General features: G+C 49.3%; 1 protein-coding gene across 2 annotated transcripts; it reads right to left on the bottom strand.

Annotated features, from left to right (window-relative positions):
• Positions 1–6849, bottom strand: snx6 (sorting nexin 6). 2 transcript variants are annotated; one of them, XM_061082478.1, is made up of 14 exons: positions 6837–6849; positions 6450–6500; positions 4678–4782; positions 3970–4080; positions 3625–3746; positions 3191–3314; positions 1952–2047; positions 1766–1871; positions 1598–1673; positions 1467–1506; positions 1202–1288; positions 634–793; positions 327–412; positions 1–195 (listed from the first exon to the last, which is right to left on the bottom strand). In XM_061082478.1, the coding sequence occupies exons 1-14, from the start codon at positions 6840–6842 to the stop codon at positions 142–144; spliced, it is 1224 nt and encodes a 407-aa protein (XP_060938461.1). In that variant the 5' UTR covers positions 6843–6849; the 3' UTR covers positions 1–141. The 2 variants fall into 2 exon arrangements, with proteins under 2 accessions (XP_060938461.1, XP_060938462.1); XM_061082479.1 differs by having other exon boundaries at positions 6450–6497; positions 6837–6846.
• Between the last annotated feature and the right edge of the window lie 2768 nt (positions 6850–9617).

The following is a 9617-nucleotide window of genomic DNA, read 5'->3' as shown; positions in this document are numbered from 1 at the left end:
TCTCTCTCTCTCTCTCTCTCTCTCTCTCTCTGGTCCAGAGTTCTCAGCGGTGTCCGTCCCTTCGTCCAGGCTCCGCCCCACAGTTGGTGATGGGAGGGGCGGGGCGATGGGGGGTGTGATTGGGGGTCCGGGGTCGTACAGTTAGGTGTTACCTTTCAGGATCCCCAGGCAGCTCTGCACCAACTGGAGGTTCCCCTGCAGGTGAGAGGGGGCGGGGCCAAGCCACAGATGAGCACATGAACCTGAACTCTCTCTCTCTCTCTCTCTCTGAGGTGAACTCAGAGAGAGACAATGTGTTTTACTGTTTCTGTGAATGTAAAACGTACCTTGGCGTGTTTGAGCTCCAGCTCGGCCAGCTCCACCAGGTTCTTCCTGAACGCCGCCACTCGTCTCGTCTTAAAGTCTACGAGCTCTGCAGGAAACACATCCAGGGTCAGAGGTCAGAGAAACGTGTGTGTGTGTGTGTGTGTGTGTGTGTGTGTGTGTGTGTGTCTAATACTTGGATTGTGAGTAACATCTGATATCACTGATCTGACGAGTGAATTTAAAGCATATATATATTTGGTGGAGTATTTGAAGCTGTTGATTGACAGGTCAGAGTTAGAGGCGGAGCCAGGAGGATCTGGGTCACACCTTGCTTGGCCGACTCAGAGATCTTCTCAAACTTGTGGCAGCAGAGCTGCTGGCTGGTCTCGGTCTGCAGGACGTCTCTGTTCTTGGCTCGTGCTTTGTCCAGAGCCTTGTTAGCGTTCTCGTAGTCGACCAGCGCCCGGCTCCTCCGGTACAACAGGTCCTGCAGAACATCACAACATTCATATTCACTTTCCTCGTCATACTGATCATAACAGACAATGATTTTTAATGAGTTTGTCTTTGAGTCCAAGTGACGACTGGTCCACATGTAAAGAAATTCCCAAAGAGGACTAGAGATATTATGTTGATGAGGCCCCAGACCTGTTTGTGAGGTCACAGTGACCTTTGACACCATCAACCTCATCAGTTAAACCGTGAGTCAGTGAACATTTGTACCAAGCCTGAAGAAATTCAAAGTGGTTCACGAGAAGGAAACGGCCGACAGACCACCTGGAAACATACTGCCTCTGACCACTGGGTGTCACTAGAGCTGAATCTTAAACCGAGCGTTGGTTGAGGTTTCACGACAGATTGACTCTGGCCTCTCGGCGGCGCTGAGCTCACTGACCTTCGCAGCCTGCGACTCTCTCAGGTAATACTTCAGGAGGTCGGCGAGCTTCAGGTCTTCATCCGCTGCGACTCGAGCTTCAATTTTCTGAAAGGAAACAACAGACAGAAGCTGAAGAGCAGGAGAACTAAAACTAAAACGAGACCAGCAGCGTTTACACACGTCGTGATTTAGAGGATGGGAAACTCCATCAGGCGTAACCACAGCAACAGTGATGAGTTTGAAACGTGTGCGTAGTTGTGTGGACGCAGAGAAACAAACATACCCTCGTTTTCTCAAACAGCTCTGAGACTTTCAAAAAGAACCTGAAACAGAAGAAACACGACACAGTTGCTTAACAACTTCACAAACACAAAGTGTCACAGTGATGTTGAACACTCGGGCTGCAGCTCGTACTTGCACAGGTCGGTGGAGTCCTGCGTTCCTAATGTGTAGAGAGACGAGGCGATTCTGTTGATGTCATCGGCAGCGTCTGAACACGTTTCATCAAACACAAGGTCAGGTCACGCCCACACCTTCAAACTGCTCAGTTCAACTGTCTATACGTTATGGATCGATTCTTACTTTTGTGCGAGCGAATCATTCGGTCGGATTTGGCCGAAGCGTCTTTCACTCGGTTGTGATATTCTAACAGAAACGTCTTCTCGTGCTCGAAGAAATCATCAACGTCCTGAAACACAGGAAAACGTATGAGAACAGAAGTGTGATGTCACAGCTCAGGAGTGACCTCTGACCTCCAGGATCTGTCACCTTGACCCCGGCCACCAGGACGCCATCAGCTGATTTCACCACGTTCTTAAAGAAATCCTCCAGTTTCTCCTTCTTGTTCTTCCCTCGAACACTCAGCTGTTGGAAAGGAGAGGTCAAAGGTCACATGATCATAAACAACCAAACCATCTTTACCAAAAGGTCACCGGGTCGAGTGGAACAGAGCACGCTCCAGGTTGGATGAGAGGTTTCACTGCATGAAGAGGAAACACAATCTGTCCACAGAGAGGAACCACAGCTTCACTTCTCCTTCAGACCCTGAGGACAAGTGTCCTCACCGGGCTGACGTCATAAACACTGTGCTAACACGCTAACGTTAGCACGACGCCTTCATCAGAATGAACCACCTGTCACCATGTGGCTAACTCAAGCTGCACAGCAACCCGCTACAGCAACAGCAACCCGTGTTGAAAACAATTCACCGCCAGAACAGTAGGTGGCGCAACGGAAGACAAGCTTTCTTAGCGCAGCGGTTCCGCGGTCTTGTTTCCGAACTGTGTTGCTAATCCCACAGCTTGAAGCTACACGGAGCTAGCTCCCCCCCAGCTTCCACACACAGTCAGCAGGACTCCTGACACTAACTACTACCCAGTGTTTGCTTCTGACCTGACGGTATTATAGAAACAGTGTCATGATAGAAGTGGAATTAAAGTCGTGACGGCGGGTTCTTGCACCGTTACCACCGCAGTTAGCATGGTTGCTAGCCCGCTAGCCTAGCCCGCTAGCGTTGTTTTGAAAGTTCGTTACAACCGAGCCACCGTCAGCCGGACAACTCCGCTGGCTTAACACACACGTCACAGTAATCGTAGAATCATAGTTGTGTTTGGGTTTGTTGTGACAGGAAGCAGGAAGTTTGAGGTCCGGAAATGGCGTTGTACGGAAATAACGTCGTAAGGAAATGATGTCGTTAGCGGACCAATCACAGCCAAGAGCTGTCCGTAGGCTCTCCAAAACAAACACGGACGGTTAGAAAAATCAGAGGTGCACGAAAAGCTCTCCGAGGCGCTCGGGGGGGCGTTCCATGACGGATAGGGCGGTCTTATCTGTCCGTATCCGTCAAAAACAGAGAAGTATATATCAGCCTTTAGCTGTGTGAGCACAGACACACAAACAGCAGGACACACAACAGAGTCCAAGGAGAGATCCAGTCCACAGAGTGTGTGTGTGTGTGTGTGTGTGTGTGTGTGTGTGTGTGTGTGTGTGTGTGTGTGTGTTACTCACATCCTGGTTGTACTCCAGGAAGACGTGGAAGTTGAGGTCCTTCCTGAGGACAGGATGAGCGGCCACACGACACAGGAAGACCTCGTGCATGGCGACTGTCTTCTTGAAGATGGCCAGGTACTCTCTGAGTGGAGACACACAGTGGTCAGTGTGGGGGGGGCGTTGACTTATTAGTGAGTTAGGCCTCATCCATTCTATGAGTTAGTAGCGTTAGTTTTAGAGAGTTTGGCTCCGTCTCAGTTTGAGCTGATGTGTTTCTACACAGACATGAACACGCCACACGTCAGGGAACACGTCTCCTACATGTTTACCGATGTTCAAACACAGACTGGACCTGAACATCAGGGTCAGCAGCTCCATGTTGTTCAGCTGAGGCTGAGTGAAGGAGGTCATGTGACAGGAGACCAATCAGAGAAGAGCTCAAGTTAACTCACGCCTCCAGCTCCTGCTTCATCCTGGTGAACTCCTCCTTGGTCATGGATCCTTCTCCCTCCCCCAGCTTCTGCAGCTTCTCTCTGGACGCATCAAAGTCCGGTCTGGGGGGGGCAGGGGGGATCTACAACAACATCACAAGAGTCAGACACAAAGCAAACGCACAAAACCTGATCCACTGCAATGATTGAGCAGTAAACTGAGAGAATAGTGGCTGAACGTGATGTATGTGTCAGTTGAGTGTGGAAATGAAGAAACGTCTTCCTGAGCTGAGCCCGCTGCTGTGTGTCTCACTGTGTCGTCATCTTGTTGCACCAGTGTGTGTGTGTGTGTGTTGTGTTTCTTACGATGTATCCTGCGTAGTCTTCATTCTCCACAAACGAGTCGTGCAGCCAGATGAACTCCTCGTGCTGTCGGACCACGGAGAACTCGTTCTGCTTGAAGTTAGGGAGCGTGCTCTGTGGAGGCAGAGTGTGTGTTAGAGTGTGTGTCTGTGTGCGAGTGTGTGTGTGTCTGTGTGCGAGTGTGTGTCTGTGTGAGAGTGTGTGTCTGTGTGTATCTGTGTGAGAGTGTGTGTCTGTGTGCGAGTGTGTGTCTGTGTGCGAGTGTGTGTGTCTGTGTGTGAGTGTGTGTCTGTGTGCGAGTGTGTGTCTGTGTCTGTGTGAGAGTGTGTGTCTGTGTGGGAGTGTGTGTCTGTGTGCGAGTGTGTGTCTGTGTGCGAGTGTGTGTCTGTGTGAGAGTGTGTGTCTGTGTGAGAGTGTGTGTCTGTGTGAGAGTGTGTGTCTGTGTGAGAGTGTGTGTCTGTGTGTGTCTGTGTGAGAGTGTGTGTCTGTGTGTGTCTGTGTGCGAGTGTGTGTCTTTGTGCGAGTGTGTGTCTGTGTGAGAGTGTGTGTCTGTGTGAGAGTGTGTGTCTGTGTGTGTCTGTGTGAGAGTATTTCGAGATAAAAGCTGAATAATGCTGCTTATTGTAATTTAGCCCCTCCAGCATGTCCAGGCCCCGCCCTCAAGCATGTCCAGGCCCCGCCCCTCCAGCGTGTCCAGGCCCCGCCCCTCACCTTGGTGTGGACGGTGAACTTGACCTTGTCTCTCTCACTCAGGGCGTCGGAGATGTCCACCTGCAGCGTGGCGTCCGTCTGCAGATCCACGTTCACTGCCCGCTGCTGCAGGAGAGCAAAGACCACATGTCCCATAATGCACCACACCCTCTGATCAGCACTCAGGGTCAGTCAGCTGACACCAACTATTTAATAACCGGTCACATGATCAATATCCTGTCCTCATGAAAGAAAGATAAACAAACATGTTTCTATATTCAGAGCGACTTTCAAACATCTCTCATATTTCTGATGACTCGGTTCTTTTTATGATGACATCACAAACTGGTCACTTATGATGACATCACAAACTGGTCACTCTCTGGTTTCTACCTAAACGTTTTCAAACCCGTTTTCCACCAGTTGACCTTGTTTCATGATCGATGATGTCATCACCAGCGTCTGTCACACACTGTTTGGACTGTCAACAACCAATCATCTGTTTACTGATCTATGCGGGGGCTACTTAAAACCTATGCTTAAAACCATCAATTAGGCTCCACCCATCTTCAGAGAGAGACAGAGAGAGAGAGAGAGAGAGAGAGAGAGAGAGAGAGAGGGAGAGGGAGAGGGAGGGAGAGGGAGAGGGAGAGGGAGAGAGAGAGGGAGGGAGAGGGAGAGGGAGAGGGAGAGGGAGAGGGAGAGGGAGAGGGAGAGGGAGAGGGAGAGGGAGAGAGAGAGAGAGAGAGAGAGTCATGTGACTCTCAGGGGTTTTGACTAAGCTCGTTAGCTGCTGGTTAGCTGTTAGCCATTAGCCATTAGCCTCAGCTGTTAGCTGTTAGCCAGGTGTAGCTGAGGCTAACAGTATTAGCATGGAGCTAACATTAGCTGAGTCCACTAACAAAGCTACAAAGCTAACAAGCTACTTTAGCCAAGCAGAACCCAGACAGACAGGAGGACAGACAGGTAAACAGACAGAGGGACAGACAGGAGGACAGGAGGACAGACAGGTTAACAGAGAGAGGGACAGATAGGTAAATAGACAGGAGGACAGGAGGACAGACAAGTAAACAGAGAGAGGGACAGACAGAGGGACAGACAGGAGGACAGACAGGAGGACAGACAGGTACACAGAGAGAGGGACACACAGGTGAACAGAGAGAGGGACAGACAGAGGGACAGACAGGAGGACAGGAGGACAGACAGGTAAACAGAGAGAGGGACAGACAGGTAAACAGAGAGAGGAGGACAGACAGGTAAACAGAAAGAGGGACAGACAGGTAAACAGAGAGAGGGACACACAGGTAAACAGAGAGAGGGACAGACAGGAGGACAGACAGGTAAACAGAGAGAGGGGCAGACAGGTAAACAGAGAGAGGAGGACAGACAGGTAAACAGAAAGAGGGACAGACAGGTAAACAGAGAGAGGGACACACAGGTAAACAGAGAGAGGGACAGACAGGAGGACACACAGGTAAACAGAGAGAGGGACAGTCAGGTAAACAGAGAGAGGGACAGACAGGTAAACAGAGAGAGGGACAGACAGGTAAACAGAGAGAGGGACAGACAGGTAAACAGAGAGAGGGACACACAGGTAAACAGAGAGAGGGACAGTCAGGAGGACACACAGGTAAACAGAGAGAGGGACAGACAGGAGGACACACAGGTAAACAGAGAGGGACAGATAGGTAAATAGACAGATGGACAGGAGGACAGACAGGTAAACAGAGAGAGGGACAGACAGGAGGACAGACAGAGGGACAGGAGGACAGACAGGTAAACAGAGCACTCACCCCCCGGTCCTCCTCGGAGAGGAAGTCGGGTCCGTCGTCCAGTCCTTCCTGCTGCGGACACACAGAGACACAGAGCCGTTAGTTCACCGACACAGGGCAGGATGCTCCGGTAGCTCGGTGCTCGGTGCTCCGGTTCCCCGGTGTTCCGATGCTCGGGGCTTCGGTGCTCCGGTGCTCCGGGCTACCGAGGCACCGAGCACCCGAGCACCGGAGCACCGGACACCGGAGCACCGAGCATCGGACACCGGAGCACCGGAGCATCGGGCTACCGGAGCACCGAGGCACCCGAGCACCGAGCATCGGACACCGGGGCACCGGGGCACCGGCATTACACTCCCGGAACACAGAAGACAAGATACAGAAGAAGCAGAGAAGCAGTGAACCCACCATCATGGCTGCCAACGGGTGGAGACAGGAAGTGGTGAAACGTCATCACGGCCTGACGTCATAAAAATCAAATAATTAACTAGGATTCACGAATAAAATAAAAATGGAAGTTTGATATAAATAAGAATACATATCCAATTGTAAATAAATATACAAAATTAACTATTTTTTAAAGTGAAAAGTCAAAATTGTAGTGATATTAAATGTTCTAACATTCAGTGACCAGCAGGGGGAGACAGAACTCTGCTGGCTGACCTCAGGGGAATCCTGGGTAATGGAGTCTTTAGTGAACTAAAGACAAACCATAAATAAACCTGTTTCTGTTTGAATGTTAATTACTGCCATGGAGTTTTCAAAGGTCAAAGTCAGGTCACGGGTGGGAGGAGCTTTTCCCTGGAAGGAAAAGTAGTTTGGTCATATTTTAATTTCTCCTGTTTTAAAACTCACAGTAACATCTCATCTTTCTAGTCATCTTGAACCACTGGACTGAAACATGTTCCTCTACTCATATTTATGTTTGTGGTGAAAGATTAATGTTATATATTATATTACAGTTTTATTATATAGTATTATATGTGTTATATATATTATTCATATGTTTTTCTATTGTCTTGTGTAACTCATTGCTGTAACGAGTCAATCAATCAATCAAGTTTTTATTAGTATCGTCTCATATTCACAGGTCCCAGTTTGTCTCGTCTTCAACAAGGTGAGACGTCCTCTGGTCTTCAACAAGAGTCAAACTACTGAAACCTGTGAGACACATGTGAGGACCCGTCTCCAGGAGACACATGTGAGGACCCGTCTCCAGGAGACACATGTGAGGACCCGTCTCCAGGAGACACATGTGAGGACCCGTCTCCAGAGACACATGTGAGGACCCGTCTCCAGGACGGACACATGTGAGGACCCGTCTCCAGGACGGACACATGTGAGGACCCGTCTCCAGGAGACACATGTGAGGACCCGTCTCCAGGAGACACATGTGAGGACCCGTCTCCAGGAGACACATGTGAGGACCCGTCTCCAGAGACACATGTGAGGACCCGTCTCCAGGACGGACACATGTGAGGACCCGTCTCCAGGACGGACACATGTGAGGACCCGTCTCCAGAGACACATGTGAGGACCCGTCTCCAGGAGACACATGTGAGGACCCGTCTCCAGGAGACACATGTGAGGACCCGTCTCCAGGAGACACGTGTGAGGACCCGTCTCCCAGGACGGACACGAGTCCACCAGATGTCCCGTGGAACAGAGGACATCAGAAAGATCAGAGGATTCACAGCTTTGATTAGAATAAACAGTTTGTAGCAGAACTGAAGATCAGATCAGGATCCACCACCAGCTGCCACGAGTCAACAGGTCAACAGGTCAACAGGTCACTGAAGACCAGTTCAGCTCGGTTCTCCCATCTCAACTCAACTTATCTTTACTTATCTTAACTTAGCTCAACTTATCTTAACTTATCTTAACTTATGCAAACCACAAGACCCATGAATCGTGATCCGCCCGGTCTTTACTCACAGTTTCCCTCGGTCACATGGCAGCTCTGGAAGGTTTGATTTAGATTAGCATTAATACGTTAGCTTAGCTTAGCTTGGTGTAGCTTAGCTTAGCACAAAGTCTGTGTGATTGACATGTTGTGTTTTGGTCCAGCAGCAGTGACTCTGAAACAAGATGGTTCCATGTGGACATGAATCAGCTGAATTCACTTGTGAGCATGATTGTGTTTTTATGTTTTATGTTCATTGTGTGAACCTTCAACCAAAGCAAATTCCAGGTAAATCTACTTGGCAATAAATGAATTCTGATTCTGATGATTTCTGATCATCTCAGACAATCACTGATATTTATGAGTTGATGAAGGTGTGAACTCAGTTCTACTTTTGATCGTATTTCACTCAACTTCAGTTACAGAATATTAGTTATAATTAGACACATGAATCATTCTGACATTTCTATTATTGGATTTTCTAAATGCTTCCTGACACGTCATGTGTGTAGTCGTGTTGTGCGACTGGTTCCTGTGCAGCTGCTGGTGTCGTGCAGTCGTCTCACTCGCTCCTTGTGTGGACGCTGGAGCCGGAGGAGCATGTGGATCCAGGAATAGAAGCAGGATCAGGTTCTCTGGAGCTGATCAGTGCGTCAGCAGCTTCACCGTCTGTTCCTACTTCTGATGGAACTGCAGCCGAACCTGCCGAGTCCCAGAGGTAGACCTGGTTCTGGTCTGAGTCCCAGTAGTAGACCTGGTTCTGGTCTAAGTCCCAGTGGACTCACTGGATACTTTCTGACCTTTTAAGGGCAGAAATTCACAGTGAAATCCCCCTGAACTAACTTTAGACCAGTTCCAGGTTTGGACCTGGTCTATCAGACCACTTTAGACTTCAGGTCTGAAGTGGTCCTGAATAACCGAGACCTGATGGTGATTTTCTCTTGTTGGATCTCTTTGGGTTCCTCTCTAGAACTTCAGGTTCTGTGGTTCTGGAGAGAACAGCAGCAGTACGACTCTGTTCTAACAATCAGACACACAAGATGAGAAACCTCTGCTGATCACACAACCTTCATCACAATGTTTCCACTAGAACCTGGAGCTGACCCGCCAAAGAACCATGAGTTCTGAACAGAACCAGTTCAAGAACCGGAGCTGGTTTAGTGTAAACGAGTCGGAGAGAACCAGGTTGTTTTGTGTATTTAATGTTTTGTGAATCCATCCTTCTTGTAGGGTTCTCCAGTTTGTCTTGGGTCTACAGTTCACCGCTTCAGGTCATACTGGTTCTA

This window comes from Limanda limanda, chromosome 12 (assembly GCF_963576545.1).
Source record: "Limanda limanda chromosome 12, fLimLim1.1, whole genome shotgun sequence".
NCBI classification, from domain to species: domain Eukaryota; kingdom Metazoa; phylum Chordata; class Actinopteri; order Pleuronectiformes; family Pleuronectidae; genus Limanda; species Limanda limanda.
The sequence above is the reverse complement of the archived record's forward strand: the minus strand, read 5'-3'. Positions and strand labels throughout refer to the sequence as shown.

Excerpts from the sequence above, each read along its gene's own strand:
- snx6 (XM_061082478.1), bottom strand. Across the intron at positions 3,747-3,969 it reads AAGACTACGCAGGATACATC|ATCCCCCCTGCCCCCCCCAG; the intron begins GTAAGAAACACA and ends ATGTTGTTGTAG. Across the intron at positions 1,289-1,466 it reads AGCTGTTTGAGAAAACGAGG|AAAATTGAAGCTCGAGTCGC; the intron begins GTATGTTTGTTT and ends GTTTCCTTTCAG.